Consider the following 18438-nt stretch of genomic DNA (forward strand, 5'->3'; position numbering starts at 1 on the left):
TTCAGTTTGCAAAGCTACACGCTGTCCAGAACATGCCCTGCAGACCCCTAAAAGCCCACCCAGCCCAACCAACCCGTCCCACCATGCCCACTCACCACATCCCTCAGTGCCACATCCACACTGCACCCCAGGGACGGTGGCTCCACCACCACCCTGGGCAAAGCTGTGCAATTCCCCCTCAGGTTTGTGATACAGAAAATTCGCATATTCCGAATTTTTTGACTGAGGTGATTTTATTAATAACTCTAACTTTTAATAACAACAGACTGGATTACAGATAGTGGCAAGACTGACTTTCGTTACTGTAGAAGAACTCCAGGTTTTCAGTCAGCGTGTTTCAATACCGTTTCCAGTTCTGACACCCAGTCTGGGTCATCTTCCTCAAAGTCCCTAAAAATAGATTTCAGAAGGTTATTTTGCAAAGCAAACTAATGTAACTTCATAAAACCTTTCTCTTCCTTGTGTTTTTTTTCCTCTTTCTTTTTCTAAAATTACAATCACTGTGAGGAATTCTGTTAAAAACATCAACACCAGAGACTTATGAATCAGTAGGGAATCAGTACCCAATTTACCCAAAGCTTCATCAGCTGCAAAGACAAACGCACACAACAAGACACTGTATGTGTGTTGATATGAAGGCCTTGCAGTTGGACTGCAGTACATCCCTACCTGAGTAGGTCATCTCCAAGTGCCATATAATACTTTTTAATTGCTTTAATGAAACAAAACAAAAATACAAGGATGCCATCTGGACATACGTATCGTCTTCATCGGATCTAGGCTCGAGTCTCTCCAAATCTGTGTCAATATCTTCATGTTCCCCATCTAGTTCATCAGATGCTTCAGTGTCATCAGAAAGTGGACCTCTTAATATATTTTCAGAAGCTTTGAAAGCATAAGACAAAATCATAAGTTTTAGAATAAAATTATTAATAATGTACGTACAATTTTCTAGTTTGCATCTAGATCTTGGCAGATTCAAGTACAAGCCATTACCTATTTTATGCAGAGAGATAAACCAGCGGCTTAAGGTTGGATATAATGAAAAGGCTCTGCCCCAGAGGGCGGTGGGCACGGAACAGGCTGTACAGTACAGCACAGCCCTGAGCTGCAGGAGGTCAAGGAGCATCTGGACAATGCTCTCAGATATACGGCCTGAGTTTTGGGTGCTCTTGTGTGGAGACAGAAGTTTGACTCAGTGATCCTTGTGAGTCCCTTCCAACTTGGGATGTTCTATGATTCTTTCATAGAATGAGAGAATCACAGAATCACAAGGTTGGAAAGGACCTACAAGATCAGCCAGTCCAATCGTCCTCCCATTACCATTGCTACCACAAGCCATTAAACCATATGTCATAGCTCATCATCTAGACACCTCTTGAACACTGCCACCTCCCTGGGCAGGCCATTCCAGTATCCACACCTGCAGCAAGACATATCTATAGCCTACATTTACCTTCTGCCATCCTACCAATCCCCTCTCCAAAACAAGGTGGTACTAACTCAGTCAAAGTGGACTCCCTCATGAGTCTACAGCCTAATTACTTCATCTCAACAGCTCTCATACTATGTCACTTAGGAGGGCAGAGGTTGTTTAACTCTTCAAGTGAAAACCTTTCATAGATGCAGCAGGGACATACAGTCACTCAAGAATTCTCAGTCGGATGTTTTTCTCCACGTTCACATTTAATTTGGTCAACTTTTATTGTTTAAACAAAATCTATGTTGTTCATGTCAGTTGTGACACGTGCATTAGTGTTCAATCTCTATACACATGGCCTATTAATAAACATAGGAATTTACCTGGTTTATAAATTGTGTATGTTTTAAACGCTAAGCTGACATCTGCATTATTGAGGATGTTCATCAGGGTCCGAGGAGTTTCCTTAGTCCACTGCTTTCGTGGCTTATTTTCACTGTAGTTTGTAACAGAGCCATCTAGGTACAAAATCAGTATTAAATACTATTACTCAAATGAAATTGGATTAGCAACATCAACTGCAATTATTTCTTAATTGCAATTATTTCCTAAGTGTTTGTTAATAGAATGTTTGTAAATGATTTTTTACATCACTTTAAAAATTTCCTGTGAAGTTTAGGTTTTTAACATCCGTAAAGTAGCTCTGATACTATTTCAATTAAAACACACTTGATTAAATCTTACTTTTATTCTCTTTGGATGTAAAACTGGTAGAAAGCAAGGGAGCATTTTCCAGGACATCCACTACAGTACTGCACGTCCTCTTCTCCCATTGTCTCCTGTGGAGATGTGTCAAATCAGTAATTCCTGAGAGGACTTCCAGAGTTTCTGCTGTAATTACAACAACAAAAGACAACAGCAGATATCTCGCTGTTTACTGTGTACATTCAAAGTAGCACTAAGCGTTCAGCATTTCATATTTGATTCTACAAGCACAATTCTTAACTTAGAAAAAGGGTGCAGAATAACCTCATTGAGCCCATTTACTCTATACCAAATGTTTGCAAACAATCCTTTCTTAATACTTCGGCCAAAACGTTTTTAAAAACTTCAGATGAGCATTTAGAATCAATACAATTAGGAAGCAACAGACAGTGGCGTCGATTTATCACAGAATCACACAGAATGACCCGGGTTGGAAGGGACCTCAAGGATCATGAAGCTCCAACCCCCCTGCCTGGCAGGGCCACCAAACTTCCACAATTACTAGATCAGGTTGCCCAGGGCCCCATCCAACCTGGCTTGAATACCTCCAAGGATGGGGCATCCACAACCTCCCTGGGCAGCCTGTTCCAGGACCTCACCACTCTCGCAGTAAAGAACTTCCCCCTAATGTCCAACCTAAATCTTCCCTCTTTCAACTTAGAACTATTTTCCCCTTGTCCTGATATTATCAGCCCTTTCAAAGAGTTGACTCCCCTCCTGATTATAAGTTCCCTATATGTAGATGCAGGCTTGAGGCTCCACCTGTTTAAAGGTCCAGATCAACATCATTTAAAATCACTATGTTAGAAGGACATTCCTAAGTCTTAAAATTGTACAACTTACCCTCCTCATCACTTTTCCTTTGTTCTCTTGCGCATTCATTCAAACCTTTAGTAGTATTCTCACTTTTCAACTCGCTACACATGCTACTCACACCTTTGCTTTGCTTTAAGAGAATAAGGACCGTGTTAATCATTACCTTTGTTGTCCAGAGAAACAAAGCAGTAATATTAATATGGTGTTAAGCATTACAATTTTACAAGATGGTCAGCCTAAGGATCAGGAAACTAAACCACAGATACCATGAAAGCCACAGCAACAGCAATTGCACTGCATCTATTTTTACACTACTATTCGCACTCCATGTTCTTTTCTTGACAATCTGTTTTTGAGGCTAAGGATGAATGTAGTTACTTGATGCCATTTGTGAATTTTTGATTTATTTGTTTTACATTTGCAAACAGTAGCAATATAAAGACACGCGAGTCCTGTTCCCTGAGAGAACAAGTCGGACTCAAATATTAAGCTTTCCAGATTGACAGGTCTATTAAAAGAAAACAAATTGAGCCCAACTGGCAACATGCTTTGAAAAATATACTCAATATAGCTGGGACAGGCTGTGCTACAATCTACTCAGAAGTAATTTCTCGGTCACTTGTTGCTTAATACTCCTCACTTACGATCTCACACTGGTGCTAAAACCTAGTGAGAATGATGTCCAGACCAGATTGTTTCTACAGGAGGCTGTCCCTAAAGCAAAGAAAATGTGTAATTTTATGCAGTATCTTAGAACTCAGAAAAGTGAGATTATTATTAACATAACGATAATGAAACCCGCTTTGGAACTGAACCAAATGTGGCAAACATCAAAATGTTACAAAGGTCTGAAACTGCAGTTGAACTCTGCAGTTTGAGTGCAGGTGATACAGTTTAGCATTACCAGAATGATAGTTTTTTCTAATACAGAACATTCTAAACTGTCAAAGTGTAAATAGTATATTTATATTTGAACGCCTACCTTACTTTCTTCCTTCTTTGAGCCTCCACCAGTTGCAACACTACCTGATACATTAAGGGGACAGATTCAGGAGTTAATACCTTTGGCAAACATCTGGTAAAGCGGTACTCAAGAAGCACGACATCATTACCACTGATGTTGAAATGATGATGAAAATTACTTCACACTCCTGTCTGTGTTTCTCATTCTCAACACTGAGTCCCTCAATGTTAAGATCCTCTGAACCTTTCTGCAATAAAATACAACTGCTTGGGCTGCAGTTGCGTATGAATTTGAGTGTCATTAAATGCATGCAGTGTAGTTAAATTTATGCATTAGATAAAATCCAACCAACAAAAATAGCTTGCTGTTTGAGAAAGTGTTCTCTGTGTTCTGAGAAAGAAAGCCCAGTCACATTTAAAATAAGTACAACAGCAAAAAGTTTTGCTCGTTTAAAGATGAACAAGCTTAATCCTGGCACAGGTCTAAGACTTAAAATCTTTTACTGCAGCACTGCACTGACAAAGGGAAGGTAATGGCGTATAGCACTCAGCTATGCCCAATTACAAGCCTTCTAACATGAAGCTTCATGGCGGAATGTATGGAAAATACTCAAACAGTGTACTACTGTATTACAAGTTCTGGAATATCAAATTTTGAAACAATTAAAATTGATTCAGGCATACAATATAAAAAATTTTACAGGTGTATTTAAGATCTTACAATTCCTAGTCACTTCATTACTCCTTATCAAGAAAAACATCACTGACCTTTTGGTCTCATTGCAGTGCCTTTACATTTCCTCATTTCCTTTAATTCTTGCTTGTATTCTGTCACCTGGAATTGTATGTACAAATGCTCGTACTATAATCTTTCTCAAGCTACTGTATATGGCATTTGTTAGAAAGAGACTTACTACACAAAAGTATTGTTGCAGATAATAATGCCTTATTTTAGCAGCACGATGCCAGTTATTCAACTTTTCTTCTTAAAACCCTTCAGAAAACTCATTTTTCTGGGATGTCTACAAACACGTTTATAGCCTTTAACGTAGGACCTACACAACACTACATTTCATACTGTTATATCCTACCGAATTACAAAAGAAATTTATTTAGTGTCTGACACGTAGATATTACTGTTCAAATCCAGAGACAAAGACTACACTGTACCTCAGAAGGGAAACCATTCTCGATAAGTTTGGCTAAGCAACCTCTTGCAAGAATAGTAGTCGCTGATGGACGATTCTTTGGATTTCTTTTAAACATCTGTTTTATTAAGTAATGGAGTTCATAGGAATAGTGAGATGGCAGTGGACTGTAGGATCCTTTGCATATCTTCAGGATTAGATGTTTCCAGCTGTTGGCTTGAAACTGCATTAAAAATAAATGAACATCAGAGCACACAGTGTGTAAAGCATTAAACAAATTGATGTCACTGAAGAGCAACTTTATTATACAATAATAGTGCTATGAATCTATGTAGATTCTCTATAGTCATACTGATTTGGCAACTGATTTGGGAATTTCAGGCTGTTATTCGGGTGTGCAATTATAACTTTGAGTGAATACATCAACTGCTATTTTACAGAGCTTTTAAATGGGCATTTAGTTATGCTAACAATTAAACAGATACAATTTCCTGAGAATTAAAACATCTCCGATATGTAAAATTTCATTGCTGCTAAAAAGGGAACACTTTGGTCAAAAATGTATTTCTCTATGAATGCATCCAAGTTCAGCTAACTGCTGATTAAATTTTAAGCAGTTTCAAAACTGTCCTAATATCAGAATAGCCATACTTACCGGATGTCTGAGAGTGCACAGCTCATACAGGATGCACCCCAGAGACCATATATCACTGTAGGCATAGAGAAAGATAAGAAAAACAGAAAAGTTCCCCCATAAGGACTAGAGTAACTGGGTTCAATAAATCTAAGAGTCATCAGTTCTGTAGCCATCATCCCTACATTAAGACAGGCAAGAAGAGCTTAAGAAAATAAAACAAGCCTTATTTACTCTTACAAATGCACACAGAGGTCAGTTTTTGAACTTCTAAGATTGAAGATGCTATGCTTTCAGTTACCTAAATAAAGAGGAAGTCAGGCATTTGCACCTAAGGCCCCCCCACCCCAGAAATTACCTCTTTCTCAACTCAGTACTTTCCTGAAATCAAACAAATATCAACCACAAAGTCAGATAAGAATAACAAGTCTGTCAGTCATTATCTGTGACCACTGAAAACATGAGTACCTTTTGTTGTTGTACGGCATGTTTTCCCATATTTCAGGAGGTACGTAGTAAGGAGTTCCCACATATGTGCAGGCATATGACACTGGGCTATTGAAATGACAAAGAAAATCCACATGAGATGTAATGCTTCGAGACATTCTGTACTACTTATGTATTGTAAAATAAGACTCAGCACCACTGAGATCAGTGGAAATATCCACGTACTGTGCAAGAAGTCGTGCAGATCCAAAATCTCCCAATTTTACTTTTCCATTTTGAGTGAGAAAGACGTTCTGCATTTCAAGAGAAGAAATGATTTATACACTTAATAATTTTTAGGAAATGCTTCTGCAGTTTGTACATACAAAAAAAAAAAGACACTGATGGTCATTTCTGACATTTTGTGGTTCCTTTCACTTGCTCAACCTAATGCTTCTAGGAAAAAACAAAACTAAGTAGTATGTCTTGTTTAAAGGCAAACGGAATAGCAGTATGGGCTCAAATTCTCAGCATCAGTAACAGAGAAAGAATCAGATCTTAGAAATGCCTTCATCTCAGTGCTGTACTCAAAGCACCAAGGGCACGTGTACGGGAACTGTTGAATCACAGTCTGAACCTCTGACTGACCACCTGTGGTGAGCAATGAGTCGGCCCTGGGAGCACAGGTGAAGGCAATGCAGCTATGTGACCAGAAGAGGGGGGAGCCTGGCTGCACCTTTCCTAGACCCCATTTAAGGGCTGACTGCCCCTGGGGAAGAATATCTCTCTGGTGATCACTTCTCTTGGAGTTTTCTTTCAAGCTTACAACACCAGAGGGCATCTTCCATTTATTTCCAATAATTCTTTTCCAACATGATAATCTTTCTTGCTATACACTCTCTAAAGGCCAGCTTAACTTCTCAATACACTTGTTGATTATATACTTGTTGATTACACAGTACGCTTCTGAGTTTCTATCTTTTTGCTAAGAAATAGTAAGAAAGAAAAAAGTAGAGGCAAGATATTTACAAATTGTTTACTCCATCCACCTTTTTTCACGCTTCTATTATTGTTCTAAATTATCTGCAGTCTGCCACAAGCACTCGGTGCTATCACCAGTGTGGCTATGAAGGGGATAATGACATTAAGATGATGTGTAAGACCATGAGGTTCCATACAAGTGAAAGACAGCATGTAGGAGGCAGAATTGAACATCTGCATGCAGAGGAGTTGTAAGTGGTAAAAAAACCAAACCAATTTGCTCTGCTCACCTTAGATTTGATATCCCTGTGCAATACACGCTTATCATGAATGTGCTTCACACCAAGGCACATCTGCACAAACCAGCAAAGGATCTGAAAAAAAAGAAAGTGCACTTATGACTGAGAGTCATAAGTAACTCCAGCACAATGGCTTCCAATTTCCACAAAAGGCTGAATTCTTTCAACTATAAGTATATATATTTTAACATGGCAGAAAGAACGCTGTGTCTAGAAAAAAAGCCAATAACACAGAACAATCATGAAGCCGGGGAGGCAGTACAGGTCATTTTACATGTGTGCTAATTAACATTTCATAGCAAATAAGCAGATTAAAAATACTTGCACTGAGACAATACCGTCTCTAAAATGAACTGTATTATTTTACATGTACAAAGTAATGGTTGTAGAGATGTTCAGACAATCTAAGTACGACATGAGCTGAGGATTCTGGTCTTTTTGTTTTAACAGAGATGATGCTTATAAGTGGCAGGATGAGGCTTTCAAATCACAACAACAGAACTTTGAGCTTTCTCCTAAATAATTTCATAGTTTCCACAACAAAAGGAGTTCATGCATCACATTTGCTTCAAATGTCCAACTGCTGCATAATAATTTATTTAGTCTCTTGGCTAATTTCTATTATCTCAGCACAGTACTTCATTTTTTCATTTGCAGTACCTCTTACTTGACTGTCCTGTATTAAATTCTTTCTTAACTGCATGCATTTATGCGTTCAAATCTGTTTTTCACACCGTTCACACATTTCTCAGATACAGACAGCAATTTATTTCTCATTCCTTTTACAGTCCAGTACTTGTTAAGCTGGAAATTACAAAGGAAGCAATGCTTCTACTCCCTTGATGGGTTGATGAGTTGATGGTTAGAATAGATGACCTTACTGATCTTTCCCAACCGTAAAGACTCTACTATCATCTTATTCCATTTAATGTAGCTTAAGGTGTTTGTATATCTATTAATTCTTTTATGTGACATAACATACTTCTTGATGTACTTCAGTTTACGTGAAGAAAGATTCCAAGGTCCTTGATTCAAAAATACATATTTTCTTACCGTGTCTTCAGGGAACAACTTTCCTCTCTGGTGTTTAATCTTTTGCATTAGATCTCCATCATCACAATACTCCATCACTATATACAGGTGTCCATCAGCTAGATTTTAGGCAATTCACAAATAATTAGTAATTTAATGAACAGAACAGATACGTTACTGTTACTATAAAGTTCCAACTACGCACTAAAAATATGGTTTTCCTACCATGGGAGTACTCCACTTTAAATAAAAATTTACAATTAAACTTCAAAAACAAAACAAAACCTTTACTGTGTTCAGTTTTGGGCCTCTCATTACTAGAAAGATACTGAGGCCCTGGAACATGTTGACAAGTAACAAAGCTGCTGAGGGGCCTGGGAGCACAGGTCTAATGGGGAGTAGCTGGGGGAACTGGGACTGTTCAGTCTGGAGAAGAGGAGGCTCAGGGGAGACCTCACTGTTCTCCATAACATCCTGACAGGAGGATGTCGCTAGGTGAAAGTCAGCCTCTTCTCCCACATAACTAGTGATACAACTAGAAGTAATGGCCTCAAGTTGCAGTAGGAGATGTTCAGGTGGGATGTAAGGTAAAATTTCTTCTCTGAAGGAGTGGTCAGGTGTTGGAATGGGCTGCGCAGGGAGGTGGTGGAGTCACTGTCCCTGGAGGTGTTTAAGAAACATTTAGATGTGCTGAGATATGGTTTAGTGGGAAATATTGGTGATAGGCAGACAGTTGGACTGGATGATATTGGAGATCTTTCCCAACCTTTGTTAGTCTATGATTCTAAATACAGATATTTTTAATTCTTGTATTTACCTTCAAATGATTCTTTATAGGCAACAACATTTGGATGTTTCATTTTAGCCAAAAGAATAGCTTCCTTCCTAGAGTTCTCTACGCCAGATGAGGACTGAAAATGCAAGTATATCATAGAAAGGTCACTCTAACCCATTTTCATACATACCCGTGACACATGTTTACACATGACACTTTAACTTTATTCTGTTATTCTAATAAGTCCTTTGGAAATCTTTTTTAATGTAAGGTTTATTACTATTTGTAGACTTCTTCCTGGATATATTGCTGGTTCAGTTAATGATTCTCTATTTTAACAGCACAGAACTATGCAACAACAAATCAGCACACACTACCTTTGGAACAGCTGACAGCTGCACTGCATGAACTCAGTATAAAACCAAGTGCCCAAGTATTAACATGCTTTGACCTCAAGAAAGCCAGTGCCTCCCATTTTGTGGTTTTTTTTGTTAGCTACATGGAGCACAGGTAACCCGAATAACTGAGTTTCAGCAATAACATAAGGCTCATTTCCCCATTAGACGTTGATTCTCGCAAAGTGGATTGGAATCCAGTCAACCACATTAGAGGAAGGGAAGTTTTCCCACCATGAGGGCAGTGAGGCCCTGGCACAGCTGCACAGAGAAGCTGTGGGTGCCCCATCCCTGGAGGGGCTCAAGGCCAGGTTGGATGGGGCCTGGGCAGCCTGAGCTGCTGATGGCACTGCCCAGGGCAGGGGGTTGGGACTGAGTGGGCTTTCAGATCCTTTCCAACCCAAGCTATTCTGTGATGCTATGGTCCTATTATCATATACCTTCTGAAACAGATCAGATTTCGCTATTATGCATATTAAATCAGGTAGTTACTTAGTAACCACGTAGATGCCCAATAAATTAAACTCTCAGCAAAGGCGTTCAGTTCCAAGACTGCACTGAAATAAACACATATATATATATAAAGTGGAAGGGGAGGAGATGCACGTGTATCACTTACCACAGGAAGCCTAATTTCCTTCATGGCATACTTCTGGTCGCTGACTTTGTGCCGAACTAGGAGTGCTCTCCCGAAGGATCCCTCTCCCAATACTTTCAGTACTTCGTATGCTTCCATTCTTTACAAACTGCGAAAGCCGAGGCCCCTCGAGGCCCGGCGCTCGGCCTCCAACCGCTGAGTAACCCGCTGCGGGGCGGGGAAGGAAGGCGGCAACTCCCCCGGCCCCTGAGGCGGCGCGGGAGGACGAGGCACAGCCATGGCGGCGGGCGGGGCCGCACGGCTGCTGCTGGGTGGGGGTTGGCAGAGCACAGCCCTCAGTGCAAGGGCAGGTTAACAAAGAGCGGTGCTGAGCATTGTGGTGTGCTGAGGGGCTGTTGTTGCTCCATACTGCACAAAAGCCTCAGCTCTGTAATCCAAGTCACTATGTGCTTTCATTACATTTAGTGCACTAAACTAGTGGTCGTAAAACTAAACACTGGAAAAAAGATCTTAAACAATAAGTGGAGTTAAAGCCACTTCAAAAGCAGACACATTAGAATAAACTAAAACACTCAGAAACCCAGTCCCAAGGCTGTAAATAAGACACAAATACAATTCAGCTGATTTGTTATTTAATAAGCCTACCACATTACAAACTAATGGAAACAGAGACATAAAGTGGTTAGGGAGATTATTCATGGTAAGCTAACTAAAGGGATTGTACTCAGTTTTGTTTAAATACCCCCTAAAAATACAGATATTGCCATTTAAAACTAGTTGTATACCACACTAGCTGGTTTCTGTAGTAGATATTTCCCTATTGGAACACCTAAGTTACTTTTGATCTGTAAGCAAAGATTTAGAATATGCAATTCTGAAGAACTTACAGGAATTGTAACAGAAAAACAGTAAATATTAACAATAAAATCACCAAACTGTTACATGAAGTGCATTAAGCCTAATCTTTAAGTATATAGTATCAATCAGATTTAACGTGAAGACACTGATATCGTTAAATACCAAACAGCCCATTAGAGTTACCACAAGAATTTGAAAACACAGGAAGTATAAAAAGCTTACTAAAATCAGATTTCATCCTAGGCTATCCACACAAGGTTTAGATGCTCCTCTCCTAAGGCTGCTAAAAATACATTAAAAGAATAAGACACTCAAGCTTTCTTAAAGATCAATTTCTCCCCCCTCATGTAGTGTTAATGCTAATTCTTACTCCTCTACTTCAGCGCTTGTTTCTTCCAGTTTGTCATTCTGTTCATGGATAAGTGCAGTTGCTTTTGATTCCAATTCCTGCAGCTGCTCAGATGAAGAGACACGAGAATCTTTAGGAGTATCTGAAAACTTGGACATCTTCTCCCGAATTCGTAGAGAGTACCGCAAAGGGGTCATCATCTTCAGGTCAGAATCGTTTCCTTCATAGTGCATCTTCACACTTGGGAAAAGAAACAATTACTTAACATGGGAACAGGTAAGCTACCTCTCTAAAACCAAACAGAAGCAGAACTATCATTATTCCTGTTCCAACTCTATCATCCCATAACCAAAGAAAACTGGACAAGTTTCCCCATCCATCCAGTTGAAGTTAGTTAACTTGTCTTACCTTTCCAAACAGGGGTTGGTAGATGGATTGCAACTCATTGAAGAACCTGAGTCATTATTCTTCTCGGGAGAGTTAACTGTTTGAGCTGCATCTTTTACCTTATCTTCACCCTGCTCTTTTCTTTCGCATTTCCCTTTCTTTTTTGTACGTTCTTTATTTTTGTGCTTTTTCTTCTTCTTTGGCAAGATCTCTTCTGGTTTAAAGACTAGATCTGGTTCTTCTTTCTTGACCATTTCATCGCCAGTCTCTTCCTTCTTGTCATCGTTCTCTGCTTTCTGATCATCCACATTAAGATCCTTGAAGGCCTCGTGAACCTGCTCAACAGATGAACTGAGTTCTTTGCTGATTTCCACTACCTCACTTAAATGAGTTTCTATCACAGCTCCCCCTAAGAATGAAAAAGAAAGTATAGCTGTGTTTAGTTACAATTACAGAGAAGTGGATGTTTTTAGCAATCTCTGAAATCTTAGTTTTTTGCACAAGAATGAAAGCTACAAAACTGAGTCTGAGCCACAACAATTTAAGCTGCTATTGAAGCAGCTTACATGTTAAAGAGGCAACTGACTTAATACATAAAAAGAACTGTTAGCCATTTGAATCTTGGGCTAAAAAAGCTGGACTACATTGACTTGAGAGCTTAAGTAGTTAGAACACAAGAGCTTCTCCACTAACTTATTACTAAAGTATTACTTTAGACAAAATTGTTTTCAAATTAAGTACCAATCAAGAGAAATATACGTGAAATAACTTAATATAGGCACAGATGTTTTAAACAATCTGTGCTGCTTGTCAAGCCAGACACTGAACTAACACGAAACACTCAATACTTACCATCCTCAGACTTAACCAAGTTCTCAGTGTTTCTGATAGCATCGATTAGCATGCGCCGTAGTTCATCTGTAGGCTAGAAAAAAGGTTTTAACTTGGTTTTAGAAAAACAATTCCAGAATCATATTTAATTTCATCCTATTTAGTGTAAGTTATAGGGAAAGTGGTATATAACATACAGCACTCGTGCTCTTAATCCTTTATTTGACGCTTTGCAGGCAAAGTCTGAAGATAAATGAAACCTGCATTTTCTGTATTTAGTGCACTAGAGCTGTATTTGATGACCTTAAACCCTGCTGATATTAAAGTAAAGGAATTAACTCCATCAGTACTGTGAAACTGAGTTCTATTTGGATTTCTACTAATACTAGAAGCTTTAATCCTTTATTTCTTCTCAGAACATGATATGGTGCTACGATGAGTCTAAACCTTAATTCTTGAAAGCAGAAAGGTATTTACAGCAATAACAGAGCAAACTAAGTCCAAGTTCTTATACTCAAACAAGTCCAATGACCCTTCTGTCACAGAAGTATGTATTAAAATCACAAGTAGCTGCATTTTTTCTATTTTTTCTTTTAAATACACACACCACACTTGCATGCTTTTTAATCTCAAACTTCAAGACAAGTTGCTCACCATTGCTCCTGCCAAAATAGCCTCCTCATAGCCGGCCACAAGCTTCTCAGGAGGGCCCATCTGTTCAAGACGCATCCAGCAGATCCAATATTTTGAAAGCTTTTTAGCCCCAGGAATACTCCCTATTAGTTCTTCCAACATGGCACGTGCTTTGTTACCTTGACATCCCTAAAGTTGAAGCAAAAAAAAAAACAGTTCAAGTTCAGTGAACATCCTGCAGCACCATATTTCAGCTAGTTCTGACCCCAAAAGCCAAGTGGCTGTTGTTGCTGTTTTGAAAAGTAACCCTGAAAGTTGGAAATAGCAAATATTTACAGCACTAAACTATGAAGTGAGCTGAAGAATTCTCATTCACCTGTTCTTCCCAATGAAAACCAATTATGCTATTCCTCTTATGTACAAAACTGCATGCCCCATAGATAGACATGGAGTTACTTTATAAACACTTCCAGAAATCCAGGCATGTTTCCACAAATGCAAACATGGTTTAGATAGCTACTTAATAGCTCTTCTACTTTATGATTTTACCATTATCATCTAATTATACTGTGTAGTTCCACAAGTTAGTAAGGTTGAGCAACAACTAATTCCTCCAGCTGTCAGCAAAAGCCTATGATATCGCTCAACTTCAGGAGCAATTAATCCCCTGCATCTGATTCACAGGCCCACTACATTCACAATACTCCCATGCTTTAGGGCTCTATGAGTAGAAACTGTAGGCAAGAGACGAAGTACCTGCTCAGCTAACTGCAGACATTCTGTAAGAGTCTTGTTGACTTTTTCACTATTTAATTCATGATTTAAGGAACCATCGGCATAAGAGAGTTCTTGTTCTTCATTCTTAGGCTGTGTTCCCAGAAGCACAGATATAGGAGGCCTCTTCATCACTTTTCCTCTAGATGCCCTCCATTCAGCCAGGCGAACTCTGTATGGAAGAACATTATTAGCTGTAATGAATCAAATTTTATGATTCCTTTTATAATCAACTGACATTAATCGCAGTAAGTCACAAACACATTCTGTGAAGACTATCCACATAGTCCTTCTAAGCCTAAGAGGCGCACAGCTGCCAGTTCTTCTCTTCAGTCCATAAACATGTCTTTTCTTTGTAAAGCACTAGCATTCACATGCAGTTCATTTACAGGAGTAACTGCAATGCTTAAAACTCTCACATCACCCAGCGTGAAAAAAAATGAGGGCAAACAACATTTATGTTTATAACTGCACAGGCACAAGCCTGAAGAGCTTTGCAACTAGGCTGAATCCTGATTTCTCACTATTGAACCCACAGTTTTAGTCAATTTCAAACAATCCAGTTCTTCTACAGCAAGAACTAGACCAAGTAAAATGTTCATTGAAAGAACATATGAATGCCCCACATGATCAAGCTACAACACAGTGACTTGTTCAGTTACCTTCTCTCCTCTGCCGATTCTTTCAGAAAAAGAGATTTCTTGATGTTGTTAGCTTTATAATCCTGTCCTAGCTTGCCACTGGGAACAACAGAAAATCGTTTTGCTGGAGCTTCTGCTTTTCCATCTTTACAAAGGTCCTCACATTTCTTCACTCCTAGCGTTCCGTGGTCAGAACTCATAGAAGCACCCTTTGGTTGCTGAGGTCCCCTCTTCCCAATCGTTTTTTGGACTGTTAGTTTTCTTGGTACTGCAGCAGATGTTGATGGCTGTTTATTTAGGCTGGACTGGGAGTTAATAGCAGGTTTGGCAGACTGCTTGCTCTGTAGTGGCGGGACACAATTAGGTTTCGCAGAATTAGGATAATTTGTGACTTTGACAGTCTTCAGAACTACATTGCAGCTGCCTCTGGATAAAGATTTCACTGCTGGTTTGGTGGCAGAAGTAAGAAGCTTCTCATCTGACAAAGAACTCTTCTCTCCCTCACTCTTCGGTGCTTTTCGGAAGGAGTTGATCTTGGATTGGATGACTCTGCCACGATACGTACCAAGCACCGGTTTCCTTGGTAGGCTGACATTTGAGCTCTGTTTTTCTGCTGTCAGTTGTTTCTCTTTCATCGTTTTTACTTGCAAGGACTTGCTGAGTAATACACGCTGAGACTTGATTTCCGTGACTTTATCCACTGAAGCGCGATCTTCAGGATCCGCCTCCGATGCCAGAGTGACTGTAGAAGACTTTAAAATAACATTTTCTTCTGAAGTTCTGCTTGATTGGTCCCATGAAAGCTCATTGGCGTTCTCCTTATCTTCCTGATAAATAAGCATTTCCATGAAGATGTTAGATGTGCGTTCACGTTACAGGCTGTTTAAAGTTCTCTAAAGGCTTTTGCATATTTAAGGGAATCAATTAACAATAAATGCCAATTTAAAGATGGCGGGTACAGAAGTAGAATACATATACGCACGCCAAGTAGAATATTTGTCAACTATTACTCCAGAACTCATATCTAGGAATCCAATAATGATCAAGTTTAACCTTGGGAGTAAGAGGGAAGGTTGGACTCTCCCTACAGAAAGAAAATTCTTCTAAAAGCCACTGTCAGCTTTTCAGTGCTAAGAAGAGATCTACAGTACTGCTTTCTGACTGCACGCAGTCAAAAGCAAATCACAACTTGAATAACCTATCACTTAATGGCAGCACAGTTCCTCCTTTCACCACGTACCGCCCAGTGAATGGAGGTAGTGAGAAAGGTCTTTGATAAGGCCATTAGGATGTGCTACCAAAATAGAAAGAACGTTTGTTATTAATGAGTTGTAGATAAAAAAATAGACCTTGTTTTATAAGCCATTCTCCCCTACTACTCCCCAAAACTCTTGTCTTCACATTCTTAGCATAATCGAAGTGCATCTAGTTCCTAGATATTCAGCATCCTATTCTGATTACATTATGTCTACCAGCATTACAACACTCAGTTGTAGGTTAGTTTAAAAACAAACAAGCACACTAGAGGAATTCTCTATTCTGTCAGGAGATCTAGATAAGATTTTAAATAGTATCCCTGAAGACTGAAAGAAAGCCAGACATTAAGCAATCATCAAATAAAACCTTAACTAGATGTGCCTCTTTGCACCTGCAAAATCCTCATACTCTGGAAGTTACATTTCAGGTACTCTGACTTCAGCAAGCAGAACACTGTAGCCACAGAAAGAGCGCTATTAGTATTTGACTGTCAAGGACTTACCATTTCTGGCTTTGGAGATGCTGACAGCTTTGCTTTATCTTGCAGTTTATTGCTAGTTGCTTTCCTAGTTCTGCTACTGTATTAAAAATAAAATTAAAGATTAAACACAACACAGAAATACAATTCAGGCAGCAATCTACAAGTTGAACTCACACTGAAACAATTCTGCTCAGCACGAACTCTGCCTCCAGGACAGAGAAATGATCATGGCTCAGTCTGCAACGCATCTCCCACACCACAGAAAGCTGGCTGAGGCAGGGAAGAAAATTTAACTGACCACATTCATTTCAGATACCATTCTGGTGCTTAGGGATATGTTGCAGCTGACACAAAAGGCCAAGTTTCCTCTGTGCTACACTTGCCTGGGGAGAAGGGGGGTGGGGAGAGGGGAATAGCTAAAGAAGCAGAAAGCAAGGAAAAGTAAAGCAGATCAAACACTACAATAGGGTCACTAGTACAGTTAAAGTAGCCCACCTCCCTAACTGCCCATTTCCAAATGGTATATAAATGACAGCAGGAAATAATAGTACCTGATTGATGCCTCATTTTCATGAATGGGCATGCCAGAAAAGGTCTTTTTTCTTGATAGGTATTCTTCAACTTTTTGTCTTCTCTGTTCTAAGGGGTTTAAAAAAAAGAAATACATTACGTTGTTACATTCAGCTAAACTAGTAACACCATATTTCGCCTCTAAGAAATATAGTTAGGAAAGCAACAAGACATTGTTAAGCAGACAGTTCTTTAATGCTCACAAACATCTCATTTCTTGAGGAAGCCCAGCTGCAAGGGGCAGGTGAATATAGTTTTACAGCTATACACTACGGCTGTTATTCTGCACTGACTACTAAGCTAGAAGAAACCTAAACCAAACCAGTGGGAAGAAAAGGAAGAAATTAGGCCCAGTTTTGTCTTTTCCGCATGCTTGTCTATAGATGCCATTAAAATACCTGTTGCTGCTTTAGCAAATCCACTTTTCACTTGTGATAGCCATTAATGGGAAAAACAAATGTGAACCCAACCAAGCACCTGTAAAGTCACTTGCTTTTCTTCAATTGCTACCTAGGATTGTTACTGTGCATCAAGTCATAGAAGTGTTCGAGTTGGAAGGGACCCTTAAAGGTTATACAGTATAACTTCCCAGCGATGAGCAGGGCCATCTGCAGTTAGATGAGGTTGCTCAGAGCCTGGTCCAGCTTGGCCTCAGCTATCCCTAGGGATGGGCAGCCACCTCTTTCGACAACCTGCGCCACTGCCTCACCGCCTTTATTGTAAACAAAGGAACACAAAGTATCTCCTTTCCTGTATCCGATCTGAATCTCGCCTCCTTGAAACCATTTCCCCTTGTCCCGTCACAGGAGACCCTGCTAACGAGCCTGTTCCCTTTAGATACTGAACGGCCCCTCTCAGGTTACCCCCAGAGCTGCCTTTTCTCCAGGCCGAGCAGTCCCATCCCTGTGCTCCCACAACGTGGAGATATTTCTACCTTACGGAAGCCGAGGAAGTAGAAATTGCTTGAATACTGCCTTTGAGACATAGATATTAATCCTCTAAGGCAAGGAAAGAATCAAGTGCTCAACTGAGCGCTCTAAGGTTAAAAGCTAAACGAAGAAAAACAACAGCAAGCAAACAGGAGAGCTGTCACGAGGCCGCTCGAGCCCCAAACGGACAGCGTGCGTCAGCTCCAAGCGAAGCTCGGATTGCTTTGCTGCAGAACCGACACGCAGGGGGCAGGAAACCCGGCCCATCCCGGCCCCGGCCGCAGCCTTACCTCGGTACTTGGGGTCGGACCTGCGGCTGACGGGGAGCTGCGGGGGGAGCCGCGCCGCCATGGCCGGACGGGCTGGGAGCGGCCGCGCCGTTTGAAATCCCCGCCGCGCTCCGCCTCTCTGATTGGCCGGCCGCGGGAATTGAACGGGCCAATAGCGCTGCCCGCACTGCGGGGAGAAGATGGCGG

The 18438-nt window shown here is 40.2% G+C and overlaps 2 protein-coding genes across 3 annotated transcripts; both read right to left on the bottom strand.

Moving 5' to 3' along the window:
* Positions 1-207: 207 nt before the first annotated feature.
* On the bottom strand, positions 208-10520 carry LOC140255038 (serine/threonine-protein kinase Nek3-like). 2 transcript variants are annotated; one of them, XM_072342314.1, is made up of 15 exons: positions 10274-10520; positions 9302-9395; positions 8506-8603; positions 7444-7527; positions 6419-6486; positions 6215-6301; positions 5768-5822; positions 5135-5335; positions 4733-4799; positions 3984-4027; positions 3029-3131; positions 2165-2311; positions 1804-1938; positions 759-885; positions 208-390 (listed from the first exon to the last, which is right to left on the bottom strand). In XM_072342314.1, exons 1-15 carry the CDS (start codon positions 10388-10390, stop codon positions 324-326), a joined length of 1494 nt encoding a protein of 497 aa, XP_072198415.1. In that variant the 5' UTR covers positions 10391-10520; the 3' UTR covers positions 208-323. The 2 variants fall into 2 exon arrangements, with proteins under 2 accessions (XP_072198415.1, XP_072198424.1); XM_072342323.1 differs by lacking the exons at positions 3984-4027; positions 4733-4799.
* A 358-nt stretch (positions 10521-10878) lies between these two features.
* CKAP2 (cytoskeleton associated protein 2) lies at positions 10879-18426 on the bottom strand. Its single transcript, XM_072360618.1, has 9 exons — positions 18253-18426; positions 17015-17102; positions 16485-16560; positions 14747-15552; positions 14067-14256; positions 13332-13499; positions 12699-12771; positions 11868-12255; positions 10879-11699 (listed from the first exon to the last, which is right to left on the bottom strand). Exons 1-9 carry the CDS (start codon positions 18311-18313, stop codon positions 11477-11479), a joined length of 2073 nt encoding a protein of 690 aa, XP_072216719.1. The 5' UTR covers positions 18314-18426; the 3' UTR covers positions 10879-11476.
* Positions 18427-18438: the final 12 nt, after the last annotated feature.

This window comes from Excalfactoria chinensis, chromosome 1, assembly GCF_039878825.1.
Source record: "Excalfactoria chinensis isolate bCotChi1 chromosome 1, bCotChi1.hap2, whole genome shotgun sequence".
In the NCBI taxonomy this organism is placed as follows: Eukaryota; Metazoa; Chordata; class Aves; order Galliformes; family Phasianidae; genus Excalfactoria; species Excalfactoria chinensis.

Coding starts and splice junctions, on each gene's coding strand:
- LOC140255038 (XM_072342314.1), bottom strand. CDS start 10,390: ATGGAAGCATACGAAGTACTGAAAGTATTGGGAGAGGGATCCTTCGGG. Junction 886..1,803: donor ATACACAATTTATAAACCAG/GTAAATTCCTAT, acceptor ATGCTTTCAAAG/CTTCTGAAAATATATTAAGA. Junction 391..758: donor AGATCCGATGAAGACGATAC/GTATGTCCAGAT, acceptor ATCTATTTTTAG/GGACTTTGAGGAAGATGACC.
- CKAP2 (XM_072360618.1), bottom strand. CDS start 18,313: ATGGCGGCGCGGCTCCCCCCGCAGCTCCCCGTCAGCCGCAGGTCCGAC. Junction 15,553..16,484: donor CATCTCCAAAGCCAGAAATG/GTAAGTCCTTGA, acceptor CTTATTTATCAG/GAAGATAAGGAGAACGCCAA. Junction 14,257..14,746: donor GAATCGGCAGAGGAGAGAAG/GTAACTGAACAA, acceptor TCTTCCATACAG/AGTTCGCCTGGCTGAATGGA.